This window comes from Physeter macrocephalus, chromosome 6 (assembly GCF_002837175.3).
Source record: "Physeter macrocephalus isolate SW-GA chromosome 6, ASM283717v5, whole genome shotgun sequence".
In the NCBI taxonomy this organism is placed as follows: Eukaryota; Metazoa; Chordata; class Mammalia; order Artiodactyla; family Physeteridae; genus Physeter; species Physeter macrocephalus.
The window spans coordinates 82,950,123-82,967,537 of record NC_041219.1 but is presented as its reverse complement, the minus strand read 5'-3'; the positions used below and the strand labels follow the sequence as shown (position 1 = coordinate 82,967,537).

At 35.5% G+C, this 17,415-nt stretch overlaps 1 protein-coding gene across 2 annotated transcripts in view; it reads left to right on the top strand.

Moving 5' to 3' along the window:
• The window catches only part of SLC16A7 (solute carrier family 16 member 7), a 184,942-nt gene that overhangs the window by 162,181 nt on the left and 5,346 nt on the right, over positions 1-17,415 (top strand). For both annotated transcript variants that reach the window (XM_007111953.3, XM_007111954.3), the window contains exons 5-6: positions 10,363-10,506; positions 14,094-14,912. In XM_007111953.3, coding sequence (XP_007112015.1) covers positions 10,363-10,506; positions 14,094-14,912 — 963 coding nt within the window. The remainder of the gene's footprint in view (positions 1-10,362; positions 10,507-14,093; positions 14,913-17,415) is intronic.

Below are 17,415 nucleotides of genomic sequence, written 5' to 3'. Positions count from 1 at the left end.
AAATATAGGGTAACCATAGAATGGCATCATCCGGGTTCCAAGTCCACTGTGATGCTCTTGGAACTGTTAGCTTCTGTGTTTCAGCTTTTCTTCAGGCCAGCTCTCTTTCTGTTCACAGGACGGCTGTTGTGGTTCAAGGCAACATATGCAAATGAGACAACATTTAGGGATTTCTTGGTGACTCTTTTTAAGCAAAGGAAAACTGTTCCCAGAAATTGCTAATAGATTTCCACTCACTGGCCAGAACTGTGTCCTAAACCCAGCCCTAACACAGTCAGTGGAGAAGGGAATGAGATTACCATGATGGGCTGTCTTAGTAAATCAGGCGTGAGTCCCACCTCAATACAGAGTTTAATTCTCTGAGCACATGGCTGCACAGTAAAAAGCAGATTCCTGGAAGGAATCAATGTTCTCCCAAAAGAGGAAGTAGGAGAAAATGGAAGCACAATCAATAACAAAGAGTGTTAGCCAAGGGAGGACTCACTTAAATACCAGTTATGATTTCTCTGATGATGACTATTTATACTCTGGAATAAGTAGAGAATACTAATTGTTACTACTCCGTGGAACTTTATAGCAGGCTAGAACTTATATAAAATGTGCACAAAGAATACTTGGAGCACTTTCTTTTGGTATTATGTCCCTTGGATTGACAGCACACACACCCACACACAAATACACCTGTTTCTACACTATATACACACAATCAAATACTGTAGTAGATAGTGGCAGGGCTGTTGGAGCAGATGGGTCTCATACCTTTAGTTAGGAATTTTGATTGCTTAAAACTGGTCGTTACTCATAAACCAAGGCACTTTTGAAGAGAAGACTTAAGATGAATGGAGATCATACACACATCTCTAAAATGACCTTTAACCTGGCGTATGTGCTGTATTTTTGTTTCCCATATGATTTAGGTAAAAAGGGAAAGGATATCCTCTTTTAAATCTTGTCTGCTATGATAAATCCTGATATCATACCAATGTAGTGATGGTGGCATCATATGAAAATCCTAGATGAACTTAGAAAAAAATTTAATCTAATTAAATTAAGTTTAGAAAGTACTATCTACTATATGAAATGTATTTATCCTATGACTAAATAAATTATAACTGAGTAATATTACACCCCTGCCCTCCAAGAGCTGAAATCTAGTGATTAATACAAATATGCAAATAAATATACCACAAAGTAGAATATTAATACTATCTTTTAAGAGGGATAGGAACAAAGTAGTAGAGCAATTAAAAGGTTAGGGATTACATTAGACAGATGGGTTCATAGAATGCATTATGGCAGTGTTATTTAAAACTAATTTTGAAGAATAGAGGGAGGGAAAGAATATAAAATGTCATAGGACTTTACACAATATCCTATACACAATAAGAGTTATGAGGGAAAAATATCCATGAGCAGAAATGTATTTTAGCATCCCTTGGAAATGGCCATATTGCTTATTAGTTGCCTAAAACAGACATGAATCTTCAATTTACAGATTGCATTTTCCTGACTGGCTAATGAAAATATATACATATACATATATTTTGAAGATACATTCTGAATTACATATTCATATTTCAAAATCCTATTCAGATTAAACTATTCCAACATTTAAGTATAAAAAATGGGAAACATGTCAGAATCACTTTAAATGTTCTACAGTTAGATCACACTGAGGTAATTCTTTGAAACTAAATAAACTTTCAAGCTTTAGAGGAAAAGAAGGTATTTGGTAGATGTTAAATACTAAATGCTGATGTTCAAACCAGCATTTGGTAATGGGAATGGACCTATCATCACTGTCTTATAGTACTTGTGATTCACTTCCCAAATGTTAGACCTGGGGTCTCACAGAGGTATGAAACCAAATCAGGATTCAGTTAGGAAGAAGGAAGAGGGCATGACCCTTGGGTAGGTAACCGACAGTTACTGCAATACAGTCTTATTTTTTCTATATTCCTAAATATTATTCCAAAGAGTAAGGAATGTGAAGAATAAAATTTGTGAAATGTGGCATTAAATGTAAATTTTTATTTTAAAGAATGAGCTTTATACATGTAAAAAAGATTTAATCATTCCTCGCAGGAAAATAAAAATGACACTTTACAGGAGTGTACATAGCTGGCATAGGCAATTACAGCACAGTGCTTGAGCAATCCTTAAAAACTGCTACTTTGCACCTCAGTTTCCTTATATAAAAAATGGGAATGAAGTAATGGTAGCAATTTTTAGAGGGGTTGTAAGGATTAAATGTGATTTTATATATAAAGACCTTAGAAACATGCCTTGTCCTCAAGAAATGTTATTTTTATTATTATGTAGCCATTGTGCCAGCCTTAAGTGAGAATGTCTTTCTGGTTGAGAATAGTGTAACCTATAAACACAAAGGAAGTGCTTAGCATTTCTGTCCTTGGGCGTGGAAAATTAAAATGATCACTTCCAAATCCTTTGATTTGTACTAAAAGATTTTGATAAGATGTCAATTTGCCCCTTTCCCCAACCCATCCCCATACAAGTAGCATCATCCTTTTTAAACAGCTGTGATGATGTCAGGTTGGAGCAATCTGTGGTTGAATGAATATAGAAATGGGAGGAGTCCATATAGAGAGAGGAAAAGATGAGGAAACACAAAAATAACTATCTTTTCATTAAGGTCAAGTTCAAGAACTTTTCTCAAAACCAGGCCAATGGCAGAACAAGCATTCAGATACAGGAAAAAAGAAAGATATTTAATATAAAAGGTATGAGAAATGAGCTTTAGATGTAAAGGTGTTTTTTTTTAATTACATGTAGTCCCTCATTAAAGTTTGATAGTTTCATCTACTGGAATGGTGAGAAGTCTCTCTGAGGAGATGATATAACTGCAGAGACCTGACAATAAGAAGAATAAAACATTTACGTATAAGTGGGGGAGAGCATTCCAAACAAAGGGAACAGCAAATACAAAGGTGAGTTTGAAGACCACCTCAGGCTCCAGGACCCTCTGTCCCTCTATTGCAACTAGCATGTTAATCAACCCCTTTCTTGATTTCTACAATACAAACCATTCATTCAAAACCTTTGTGCGCCATCTTATACACTTAAATACTCGTTGAATGTTGAGTGAATATATGATGAGTGTCTTCACCTGACGTAAATATTCATCTTGTGTAGAACTGGCTGAGCTCTAGTCAATCAAACTGGGGCAATTATCACTGAGCAACGTGCTCCTTGAAGATGATTTACCTGTGTAACATTTTTGTCTTCATCCTTTGCAGAAGCAGATGCAATAGCTGCTTCCTAATTATCAGGGACTCTCCCCTCATGTTTTTCACTGACCCCAAATGAAAGAAGATCACATGGAGAGAGAAACCAGGTGGATTTTCAGTCCCAACTTCAGTGCAGGGATAAACCTCAGGCATATGAACAAGTAGTGAATGAAGAGGATCCCACCCTCTGTCCAAATTAAAATAGGAACAGTTTTTTAATTCAAAAAAATCTCTTTGAAAAATATTTCAAATTTAGAAAGCCTCTGTTAGTAAGAAAAACACTGTCATAGTAAATACAGATAAATTTCTGTAATTGCAAACAACTTTGTCCCAGTCCTGCGCTAGTGCTTTTTGTCATTTGACTTGACAGGATACCACATATACAAGTTTGAAATAAAGCAAATGAAAAATAAATTATAGCAGTTTATCATTTCTTCTGTTAGTGTTTATGCTATGCATAAAAATTTTATATAGCGCAAATTGATAGTCAATCCCAGTTCATGGTTTTAGATTGGTCAAATATATTTTATGAAATGTTCATTACATAACATACTCTTCAAATTTTCTCACATTTATCAAGTACTCATGCAGTATTCAAAGGAAATAAAAATAAGCCCTATGAGTTCATCTTTACAGAACAGAATAACAATATACCAAAGAATAGACCAGTTCATATATTCATATATATATGTCGTATATTTAAAAATATGTAACAAAAATCATCTGTTTAAAACAATACATACAAGGCCTTACCTGGTGGCAGAGTGGTTAAGAATCTGGCTGCCAATGCAGGGGACAAGGGTTCAAGCCCTGGTCTGGGAAGATCCTACATGCCGCAGAGCCACTAAGCCCATGCACCACAACTACTGAGCCTGCGCTCTAGAGCCTGCAAGCCACAACTACTGAAGCCCACACGCTTAGAGCCTGTGCTCTGCAACAAAGAGAAGCCACCGCAACGAGAAGCCACCACAATGAGAAGCCCTGCGCACCGTAACCAAGAGTAGCCCCCGCTCGCCACAACTAGAGAAAAGCCTGAGCACAACAACAAAGACCCAACGCAGACAAAAATAAATAAATTTAGTTTAAAATGTATATATATATATATATATATATAAAACTCAAAATTAGCAGTAGGAGAGATATAGTATAGTAGTTTTATTCAGTCCCCAAGACCAGTCCCAGGTTTGATGATTGGCTAGAAAGATTCATAGGACTCAACAATGTCTTGTTCATGGCTATTGTTTACTTATTTATTTATTATTACTCAGCCATAAAAAGGAACAAAACTGGGTCATTTGTAGAGATGTGGATAAACCTAGAGTCTGTCATACAAGTGAAGTAAGCCAAAAAGAGAAAAACAAATATCGTATCTTAACGCATATATGTGGAATCTAGAAAAATGGTACAGATGAAGCTATTTGCAGGGCAGGAATAGAAACGTAGACGTAGAGAATGGACATGTGGACACGCGGGGGAAGGGAAGGGTGGGATGAATTGGGAGATTAGGTTTGACTTAAATACACTACCATGTGTAAAATAGCTAGTGGGAACCTGCTGTATGGCACAGGGAGCTCAGCTCGGTGCTCTGTGGCGACCTAGATGGGTGGGGTAGGGGGTGAGGGAGGTCCAAGAGGGAGGGCATACAGGTATACATAAAGCTGATTCACTTCGTTGTACAGCAGAAACTAACACAACATTGTAAAGCAATTATACTCCAATAGAAAAAAAAAAAACTAAATTGACAGAAAAAAAAATAATGGCTATTGTTTATTAAAATGAAAGGACACACAGTGAAATAATCAGCAAAGGGAAAAGCATGCTGTACGAAGTGTGGAAGAAACCAGGTACAAACTTTCAAGAGTCCTCTCCTGATGGAATCACAAAGGATGGGCTTAATTCCTTCAGCAACTAGTTGTGACGACACACGTGAAGTGATGTCTACCAGGAAAAAGCTGATTCACTTCGTTGTACAGCAGAAACTAACACAACATTGTAAAGCAATTAGACTCCAATGACTCCAATAGAAAAAAAAAAAACTAAATTGACAGAAAAAAAAATCATGGCTATTGTTTATTAAAATGAAAGGATACACAGTGAAATAATCAGCAAAGGGAAAAGCATGCTGTACGAAGTGTGGAAGAAACCAGGTACAAACTTTCAAGAGTCCTCTCCTGATGGAATCACAAAGGATGGGCTTAATTCCTTCAGCAACTAGTTGTGACGACACACGTGAAGTGATGTCTACCAGGAAGCTCGTTAGAGACTCAATGCTTAAGGTTTCTATTGGTTTGCTGATCACGAAGACATTCTCCGTCCAGCAGGCATCAAAATTCTAGACTCCCGGAAGGAAAGCAGGTGTTCAGCGTAAGCCACATTGTTTGCAAGACAGTGTAGGCATAGTGAGCCAGTCTTATCCGTTAGGGAATGGTGGGAACATTTCTGAAATCCAAGTTCCCAGATGCCAGCCAAGAGCCAGGCTTGCAAGCAGGCCTGTCTAAGGATGGCAGTCCTAGCTTTGCTATGTTAACTGTTTTCTGCACAGTAGTTAAAAACACAAGTTTTATAATCAGATAACTCTGGGCTCATATCTACATCCTAGCACGTATATTGATGTTGACCTTGAACAAGTTATCCAAACACTTTGCACGTCTCAGTTTTATCAACTGTTAATAGCTTTAATTAGGCAATTAGTTAATTAGGCCATGAAAATCATACACAATAACGCATGCACGATTCCTACAAAGAGTAATAACTCGATAAATGTTGATGTTGATGAATAACAATAGTATATGTGGCAGTTACCTTCACGGAGCTTAGAACAGATTATATGAACAAGTCTCACACAAATGAAATAGACAGCAAGCGTTTCGTTTTGTTCATGTGTGTGTTACTATCTGTAAGTGCGACAGGGGTTCTAAGAATGTAATTTCTAAGAACCCACAAAAACTTCCTTGCCAGAATGAGTATTCTTTTGCTAAGTGTTATGGTGCCTCAACCATAAAAGACAGAAGTAGCTGACAGAAATAGCTTTCAGAAGACAAAGAAGTAGCTGAAAAATAGGGACAATATTTTGATCCTTACATTGCGTTCTGATGAAGCCGTCCTTAACAACTTCATAGCTAGCATGAAAGTGGCCATTGTACATGACACTAAAGATTCTGAGACAGATTGGAAAGCTGCATCAGGAGAAATTAGTGGCTAGATCAGTCTGATTTAGACACAGTCTGATACTTTTGTGTATGTTTTTGGAAACAAGACATTATTATTCTTGCACACTGCTTTTTTAACTGCTTGACAAGCAAATAGAACAAAGCATTTTGATGAGCAATACTTTTGCTCTACCAAGATATGGGCTCAGATGTAACTCTCAGCAGGTGGAAGATTTTCTCTTTTTTTAAAATAAATTTATTTATTTTATTTATTTATTTTTGGCTGCATTGGGTCTTCCTTGCTGTGTGTGGGCTTTTCTCTAGTTGCGGTGAGCGGGGGCAACTCTTCGTTGCAGTGCGCGTACTTCTCATTGCAGTGGCTTCTCTTGTTGCGGAGCACGGGCTCTAGGCGCGTGGGCTTCAGCAGTAGTGGCATGCAGGATCAGTAGTTGTGGCGCATGGGCTTAGTTGCTCCGTGGCATGTGGGATCTTCCCGGACCAGGGCTCAAACCCATTTCCCCCACATTGGCAGGCGGATTCTTAACCACTGAGCCACCAGGGAAGTCCCAGATTTTCTTTTCGTGGGCTTCAGCAGTAGTGGCATGCAGGATCAGTAGTTGTGGCGCATGGGCTTAGTTGCTCCGTGGCATGTGGGATCTTCCCGGACCAGGGCTCAAACCCATTTCCCCCACATTGGCAGGCGGATTCTTAACCACTGAGCCACCAGGGAAGTCCCAGATTTTCTTTTTTGACATAACTAGTGATTAAGTACCATGATTACTGGAGAAACACATGCTGAGTAAAAACTTCCAGAATGATTGAATTAATAAATAAATAAATGAATGAATGAGTTCAGAATATAATTAGGCCTAAGATTCCTCAACAAGGGACACCTGTGAGGCTAGTGCATGTTTAACAAAAATCGTGTGATGAGAATTTATTTCCTTGAAACTTCATTTTTCTTGTTAATACAATAAACCGAGTTGCTTTTAAGGTTGGAGAGAGATGTCAGATGGTGTTGTGTTTTACATCTAATGTTAGATGTCTCCTCGGGCTAATATTAAGCATTTAGAGATTCTTTACAAAATAAGCTTATTTTATTCTGTATCATAATTTTAATTTTGCCTCCACAACTATTACAAAGTAGAAATAATTTATGATATTTTATAAGCATTTAATATTAAGGGATATAGAGTATTGATTATTTCTAAATAAATCACTTATTAAGTATATCTTTTTTGTGCTAGGAAAAGATTATACATAATTATGTAAACATATCCCTTACAGGATATCATTTAACTAAGATATATAATTTAAAATAAAGCTACTTGTTAAAATTAGAATTCTCATTGCATCTTGACTGATACCACTGTAGAATTTATTAAAGCTTGCTCAAAAAAAGTGCCAACACCTCTAAATGTTTTCTTTAGTGGCTACTCTTAATCAGTCACAGTAATGGGACATAGCTTTGATGTGGTTATCCCAATCTATAGCTATAATTATTTCCCATACATTGCAAATGAGGTTGTGATTCATAGACTATTTTCAAATTTAAATTTACACTATTTAGGCAAACACATTTATAAAATATAGTAATCAGTCAGCCCATTTGTTAGTTATCCAGGCATCATGTAGAAAATGGAATATGTAATATCAGTGATACTGGGAAGAAATTGTTATTAGTCCAAGTATTGATAAATGTGTTTGAATTCATTCTGATAATCTAGTATTTATCAAAGCATCCATCACAGTTCTTAAAATAACTTGTTGATTATTTTTTCCTCTGGAAAATAATGCATTGAGGATTATAGTTGTGCTTTTATTATTTTATCCTTGGAGTCTGTCAACTGGTTTTATACCAGGAGCTCAAGAAATACTGCATTGAACTGATCTGCGTTGAATTGAATTGAACTGAATTGGTTAAGTAATTTTAAGACAAGGAATCGACACCTAAATTCAGTAATTAATCAAGCTAATCAATTGATTCTGACTCTCCCCCTCTCAGAAAGCCTATTTGAATTTAACTTCATGCTTTTAATTAAAATGTTCATTTCCTAAACCAATGTATATGTTATAATAAATAACTATATTTTATATTTAATAATATATATTATATATATATAATTTCTTCAGATGAGTTTTACCATATTAGGGACAAAATTCTATTCTTTTCACATCACCTTGTACAATTTTCATTGATATTTTTCCTCTAACCCTGCTGTTCTTATAGAGCTGTCTTATATATGGCCCTTTTTAGGTTTATTTTGTTTGGTATTAAGTGCAAAATGTGGTATTTTGTTTTTGAGTTCTTTTTCTAAAATTATGTGTTATTATCAATATCCTTTCAAAAGATATTGTGGAGTAATATTAAAGACTATTTGGCCACGAGTATTTATTTTTATAGGTAAAGAATAAAAATATTAAGTATAGTTGTATGAAAGAATAAGGTTGTATTGACAATTGAATCTCAATGTGTTTTAAATACCATCCATGTAGAAGCTCTCAAATGTAATGCAAATTTTTAAGTTTTAGTATTAACTAAAAATTATTTAATTTTTTCTAAGCTAAAAATTGGACTGAGAATTCTGACCTAATGTAATTTTTTTCCTCAAAGCAGTGCCCCTAGTTTCAGATGAAATATAATTTTAAGTTAAGAAGGGAATGTCAAAGCAAACAATTTACACTCGGACAGGTCTTATAAAGTGGTATGGACTTTCAGTGAATCTAAGATAGCCTCAATTGTTAAGTTGCACCACTATTTTATGAAGTACCACTAAAGAAAAGAAAATGCTGCACGTTAAAATAAGACACACCAACTCTTTCTTAATATTTAGATTTTTATTTTATAATTACCGAAAGAGCTTTTTTAGACATAAACATAGATTATTTTAATCATTTTAATCACTCCTGAATATTTATATGCACACACACACATGCACACATATATCAGAAAATGTATGTTAAATACATTGCATAAGGCATTCCTAAAACTTCATCTTATTTAGTATCTAAATTACTTTTTGAGTCAGAGTGCTCGATGTTCATGTTTCCCACATTAAGATTTTTCCCTTTGCTGGTAAGGCAGCCTGTCTTAATAGAGAGAGCCACCATTTTCTCTGGCAGTTCTATCTAAACTGCTGCACCCATTCTGTAAATTTTGATGGTGGTACTTTCTTGACCTTACCAGAATGTATCAACAGAAGCTTTTTCAAACAACAATCAGGATTCATATTCATATTCCTTTTTCAAATGGTCCTTAAATGGTCTGATAGAAACGTGAGGAATTTCCATTATTTAACCAAGCCACAGAAATAACAACCAAATTCAAGCATACCTAAGCCATGGTAGCAACATACTACCTATGACTGCCCCCTGATGGACAGGAATTGTTAAGAGACCATCAGTGTAAGACATCCTCATTTCTAATATAATGAAGTATGCAAACAGTTGGTGACTTAGAATAAAAAAAATATAGTATTAAAGAAAAGTCACAGTGGAGTATAATAAAAAAAAAATTTCAGCTGCAATTAAGGACATATATGTGTGTGCACAAACATACATTATTCCAGAAAATAAAATTCTAACAGACAAGTCATTTATATAATCCCTAGATTTTTGTTAGATAAATTTACCTGCATTTATTAGGATATTTAGGCAGTTTAGCTATGTCCTGTTGAAAAACTTTTCCATCAAAAGTTGAATAATTATGGTCCTAACAAACTCTATGTTAAACAATTCTAATTTATTATTTTATGTGCTTGTATATATATGGGTAAAGATAACCAGTCAAATTGATTGGAAAGTATTAAAAAGTTTTCATGATATTCCACGTGAACTAATATTTTTCTTTAATCATTAAAATGTGCTTTCTCAAATTTCAAAATTAACAAATGTTACAAATAATAAATAAATAAATAAATAATAACCCAGCAACTGAATATTTCTTAATGTCCTCTCTACCTCAGGTCCCATAAGTAGTGTTTTGGTGAATAAATACGGTAGCCGGCCAGTGGTGATGGTAGGAGGTTTGTTATGCTGTTTGGGAATGGTCACAGCCTCTTTTAGTACCAGCGTAGTAGAGCTTTACATCACCATGGGATTCATTTGTGGTAAGTCAAGTTTTGTTTTCATCTTATTTTCTTCTTAACAGTCCCTGCTGTTTACAAAGCTCTGTCAGAAGCATGAGCAATAGAACATTCTTATTGTTTTCTTTGAATTTCTTTTTTATATCAGATGCTATCTTAAAGTATTGTCATCTGGTACATCAAAATACTGGCTATAGGCTGGCCAATCAAATTTCAAGCAATGGAAACAGCAAGTTATCAGACATGTTATGTGTTATGATATAAATGTCAAAAATAAAACCTCTTTGGTTTGTTTTTACTGTTTCAACATTTAATATTCAGCCAGTGAAGATGGTATTGTGGACACAGACTTTCTGGCATATATATAGCTTCATTAAAAAAAAAAATTTTTCGTTACTTATTACTATCAGTGTCTGACTTATCACTCATACTAGGTTAAAAATGGTGCCAAAAAGATATTTCCTGGATTCACTGATTAGCTTTAACAATAGAATTGTTGTTGCCTGTATTCTGATTAGTGGTAGAGCTCTGCATGGATATCCCTTCTTTCTCTTACTAAAGGATTCTGTTTAAAAGCTCTGAAAGGCACATTTGCCACTAAAGACAAATATTTTAAAATGACATCCTGTCACTTGATAATAGTTGTTTCTCATGCATGTCTGTAGACTCTAGCTGACCTGAATATGTACATTTGGAAAACACTATCTTTATTAGCCTCAGCAATAAATTGCATTAAACAAATCTACACTCAAAATTTTAAGAAAAATTAGACTTCAACATATAAAGAAATTGAATCATTTCCTTTTGCTCACAGATAAAAAGGTAAATGTATTTCTCTTTTTATGACTTTAGATCAGCCTAACCTTGCATTAATGTATTATTTGATTAAAAAATTAGATGTATTAAAGCCTACAGTAATAGTGATGTTAAAATCTTTCTCTTTACAACCTATGGACAACTCTCTTCTTTTTTGATATGGTAAAACACCTTTGACATTTTTAAAAAATATTTATTTATTTATTTGGCTGTGTCGGATCTTAGTTGCAGTATGCTGGATCTTTCATTGTGGTGCACGGGCCCTTCATTACGGCGCGTGGGCTTCTCTCTAGTTGTGTCATGCGGGCTCTAGAGCACACGGGCTCAGTAGTTGCGGCATGTAGGCTCTCTAGTTGTGGCGCTCGGGCTCCAAAGCATGTGGGCTCAGTAATTGTGGCCTGTGGGCTTAGTTGCCCCGTGGCATGTGGGATCTTAGTTCCCTGACCAGGGATTGAACCCGCATCCCCTGCATTGAAAGGCGGATTCTTAACCACTGGATCACCAGGGAAGTCCCTCTTTTGACATTTTAAATGAGAATCTTCTTATATCTAAGAATTGTCATGGTGGAGTGAATGCCCTTTCCTTTGTGCAGAAATACTACATACAGGTGACCTTGAACAACGTGGGTTTGAACTGCAGGGGTCCACTGTACTACACGATCCATGGATCCCATGGTTGGTTGAATCCTGAGGAGAGCTGGCTATAAGTGATACATAGATTTTTAGCTATGCAGAGATTGGGCCCTCCTAAACCCCACATTGTTCAAGGGTCAGCCATATGTCATTTGGCCATAGAATTCAGGCTGGGCCCACAAGTAGATGTATTAGGGAAAAGATGGTTTTGATGTTACTGTGTCACAAATATCAATAGCATTTTATGTTATTCTAACTTCAGTTCCATTCCTTTGGGTCTTAAAGGATTTGGTGCTTCTAGTCAACCATTAAATATACCTATAAGGGATTTATCTTAAGTCATTATCAGCCAAAACTTCTTGGTATCTGAAATCAGACAGGTCTAGCTTTTAAACCTGACTCAGCACACATGAGCCGTGTGATCATGGATAAATAAACCCCCTTATGCCTCAGTCTCTCTGTCTTTAAAATGGGAAAATAATACCTCTTTCCTTTGGGAGTTGTTGTCATGATTAATGTAAATAATGAATATATGGTACTTTACAAAGGGTACCCAGCATTTTGTCACTTTTAAATAAATAGTAGCATATAATAATAATCACATCATTATATAACATCTTAAAATTCTAGACCTTACTCGATTTTAGCAAAACCCTTTTTTGTTATTGACGGAATTGGAACTCAAGAAGACTAAGTATTTACCCAGTAGTACACATAGGTAAGTAGTCGGGGCAGATTAAGATCTTTTGATTTCAAATCTCATGTTCCTTTTACCATGCCAGACAGGAAACAGATGACCACAATCTCCTAAGGAGAACTTGTATTAACATCTGAAAGCAAAATTCCAGGTGACAGAATGGGGGCACAGGGAGGGAGGATGGCTTAAGGTAAAGAAATTTGAACTTGGAAACACAATTCCTGGGTTTTAATTTGGGTTCTTCCACTTACAAGCTGCTGACCATAGTTTTATTATTTAAATGTTGGATCTAATTACACTCATTCTGCATATCTCACAAGTATAGCTGAGGTGGAATCAGAGAGCGTACTGCCCTGTCACTCTCCAAAGCATGTTCTTGGTTCCTTCTTGTCAGTTTTTAGAAACCCTATTACAAATATTTAATACAACTATTTGTATTAATTTGTATTAGAGGTTTGCAGTAAGTATTTGTACTCAGAACTCAGTGTTCCAGAATCTTAATACTTAACCAATTTGCGATACTGTCTCAATTTACATAAACTGGTAAATGCAGAAGAATTCCTGCTTCTATAGATCCTAAAATAATATAGAATAATGCCCAGGCTAAAGGGGAAAGAGAGGTATCAAGAGTTTGTATTAATCAATTGTATTTACTTTTTAAACAAACTTATTTGTTTCTGTTGCCAAATAGTACCTTAGCGAGCTATAAGAAGTAATTCATTTCTCAAAGGCGATACTCAACACTGTCAAGGTGCCCCTAGAAACAGTAGAAACTTTTGACTCATATAAACAATCAGCTTTAATCCCTGAAATGAGAATATGTTTCAAGCAAAATGAAAGTTACTTATTTTTTAGTTAATATGCATGTACCTCTGTAGTCATGAAATGTGGAATGTGAGGGATGAAGAGCATGAAATCGATGGCATGAATTGATGACTCTTTTTTATTATTTGCACAGCTTTGAAAGAGATATCTCTGGGAGACCTAAGATTATTTATAAATGACAAGTTTTCTAGTCTGTTCACTCTATTCCACTCTGAAAGAAAGTATTCACATTTTAAATGCACTCTTGCCCACAAGGAAGATATTTATTTTCTATATCCTTATATAAATATAGAGGTTAATTTGTTTGTGGAATTAAGTGATTGTAACTAAGAACGAATGAATTCTGTCCCGGTTTCAACCTATTCTATGATTATTGCAACAGAAGTAGAAGTTCTTGGTTTTATTTTTGTGTTTTAAAAAGAAAGGAATATGAACCTGTCATGCATCTCAGGTGTCCAGTTATGAGAACCTTTTTGTTTATGTGCCATCCTATTGATAATACATTATTATTAAAAATTACTACGTGCTGTTGCATTTTTAGTTCTGCCATTTTCACTTGAATGTACATTTTGAGGAGTAATTTCTTTTGTGAGTGGCATAATGTGTTTGTGTTTTTCTTCCTTTTGTTTTGTTTTTTTAAGGTTTAGGTCTAGCCTTCAACCTGCAACCCGCCTTAACAATCCTTGGCAAGTACTTCTATAAGAAACGGCCTATGGCGAGTGGCCTCGCAATGGCAGGAAGTCCTGTTTTCCTAAGTACACTGGCTCCTTTCAATCAGTACCTCTTTAATACTTATGGCTGGAAAGGAAGCTTCTTAATTTTGGGAGGTTTATTGTTGAACTCCTGTGTGGCTGGGTCCCTCATGAGACCTGTTGGACCCAAACTAACTACTAAGAAGTCTAAAAATAAGGTTGGTGTAAGAGCGACTGATTCAGGCATGAAGAAAAGACATAAGAAGAAATCAATATGGGCAAAAATTGATAAGTATTTAGATTTCTCCCTTTTTAAGCATAGGGGATTTCTGATATACTTATCTGGAAATGTCATTATGTTTCTGGGGTTCTTTGCCCCCATTATATTCTTGGCTCCATATGCTAAAGACAAAGGAATTGATGAATATTCTGCAGCTTTCTTGCTGTCTGTTATGGCTTTTGTTGATATGTTTGCCAGACCTACTGTAGGATTCATTGCAAACTCCAAATTAATCCGACCCCGAATCCAGTACTTCTTCAGTTTTGCGGTTTTGTTCAATGGATTGTGTCATCTCTTATGCCCGTTGGCTGAGGACTACCCAAGCCTGGTGGTGTATGCTGTATTTTTTGGCCTTGGATTTGGGAGTGTTAGCAGTATCCTCTTTGAAAGTCTCATGGACCTTGTTGGTGCTCAAAGATTTTCCAGTGCTGTGGGTCTCGTCACAGTTGTGGAGTGTTGCCCCGTCCTTCTTGGTCCTCCTCTTGCTGGTAAGAATATTTCTCATCAAGGAAAGCACAAAGCACGAAATTAATATCCATTAGCCAAGACTTTCTTTGTAGTGTAAAATGTGGTTTGTAATAATAGATACTAATTGCCTAAAAGACTGTGGGTGTGTTAATTTTAGCCTTTACTATGTGTTTTTAAATTTCCTAATTAGTCTATTTTAGACAAAAATTTCATTCAGAGCCTGGAGTTATGAACTTAAGAATTTAAATTAGACTGACAATTAGCATAATTTTCAGGTTTTTACCTATATCAACTTGTTTTGTGTTTTTAAAAAATGTATCATAAAAATAAAATTCCACTTTATTTTATCATTGATAAACAGATTTCTCTTCTCTTTTATTAAAATGAGTCAAAAATTTGAAGTAATGCTCTCAAAAGGTCAAGATCTGTTTTCTTATTGGTTATATTAATACGGAATTTGTTACATGCTTAAGGAAGGAATACTTTTATAATATCACTAATTGGAATATATGAATAGGAATGCAAGAATGAAGGGAAGTTCGTTCAAAGTCATTTTCCTGATCAGATACTTATATTCCATATTTATAACAAATTACCTTTAGATTTTAAGATCTAAAATACTGTCAGTGATGCCTATAAAAAATCTCTATGTTAAATTATCTAGTAAGGATACTGAGTAAAGACATAAGTATAAGTTCATTTTTGAAGTTAAGACTTTGTTCAGTTTTAGACTTCAATGTTATAAATATTGAACACTTTTTGTTGGCCAGTCTTTTCCAGTAATCACTGTATAGCATTGCTTTAGTTAATGCTAAATGTAGGTATTTACTTAGACCTCTTGGCCTGCCCCCTAATGGTCACAATAATTGCTAGGCTAAACATAAATTTTTTTCGTGTACTTAAAATCAGTGTTTAAAGTCTTCCTACATGACATCAAGGAGTCATTTTGAAAGTGGGAAAATTCATGCTTAAATTGTTAATATTAAGGCACCATTGACATTTACCTTTTGCTTTTTCATTTGGTCAGGAATGAGTGGTATAGTCGTTGACTTTTTCTGTCCACCAGGACTGTCCTCTGGTATCTAGTACAGATGCTTTGGGTGGTATATCTCTCATTATAGATATGCCAGGGCACCAAAACAATTTTCAAAGTGAATGAAACCAGTAGGTCTTATTCATTTTGGCCAATATATGCCTATCTTTTCATACAGAATTAGTTTTACCAAATGGGTTTTAGAAGCCTATTCATTACCAATAAAATTCTTAGTATCCACAGAGAAAAATTTATTTCACCAGCCATGGTGGGATGAAAAAAAATCAAGTCAGGTCAATAGGCATAGTGGATGGGTGCTATGGAAATGAATGAATCTGAGTTGGCCATTTCTACCTGGGCTGAGACCTATTTTAATAATATTTACATCAATTTCAGTATCCCTGAGGGCTTATTTTGTTAATATTGCCAAACTATTGCACCAGTGGGATCAGTGGCAGTAATTGATTTGGGGCTCATTGTTGAAGCTCTCAGGCTATAGCCATAAAAGAGTAGCCATTTTTTTTATCCTGTTTCTGCCTCCTGTTATCCCTGATACTCCTTGACTTTTAGACTGGCTTTTCCTCTATAGCATTCAGTCACTACTAGCATGGTGTCTAGCATATAGTAGGCACTCAATAAATACTTTTTTTTTTTTTTTTTGTGGTACGCGGGCCTCTCACTGTTGCGGCCTCTCCCATTGCGGAGCACAGGCTCCGGACGCGCAGGCCCAGTGGCCATGGCTCACAGGCCCAGCCGCTTCACGGCATGTGGGATCCTCCCAGACCGGGGCGCGAACCCGGTTCCCCTGCATCGGCAGGTGGACGCGCAACCACTGTGCCACCAGGGAAGCCCAATAAATACTTTTGAATAAATGGGTGTTGTTGCAGTTACTTCTTATACGGTTGCTGCTGCTGCTACTAGTTTGTTAGTACAACAGTGAAGGCAGGGAAAGCATGATTTTTATTTTTATTTTTTTCAACCTGAACTTTCACTGCTACATTCAAATAGAGCTGAAACTTTAGTTCTGGAAATCATATCTGCTTTCTTGATGATGCTAAAAATTCCTCAAACATTTAGAAAGTATGTTGATTTGGCAATACAAAGTGATGATATAATTCTGATGGGGCAAAAGACCTAATGTTTTTGTATTTAGATATGTAATAATCATTGTATGAATAGGAATATTTGACGAAAGTTAGAATGGAAAATTAAATTACACAATTTTTGTTTTGTTTTTCATGTATATACCATACTTACTCAAATTAACTCAAATAAGTCCATTCTAACATTTACCTAATTAAAGCAGAGAACTTTGATGAAGTAAATAAGTTCAAAAGTAGCTAAATTTAATACCAAGCCACTAACAAGATTCTAGTCAGATGGTGGAAATTCTTCTTTTTTTTTTTTTGAATTTTATTTTATTTATTTTTTTATACAGCAGGTTCTTATTAGTCATCAATTTTATACACATCAGTGTATACATGTCAATC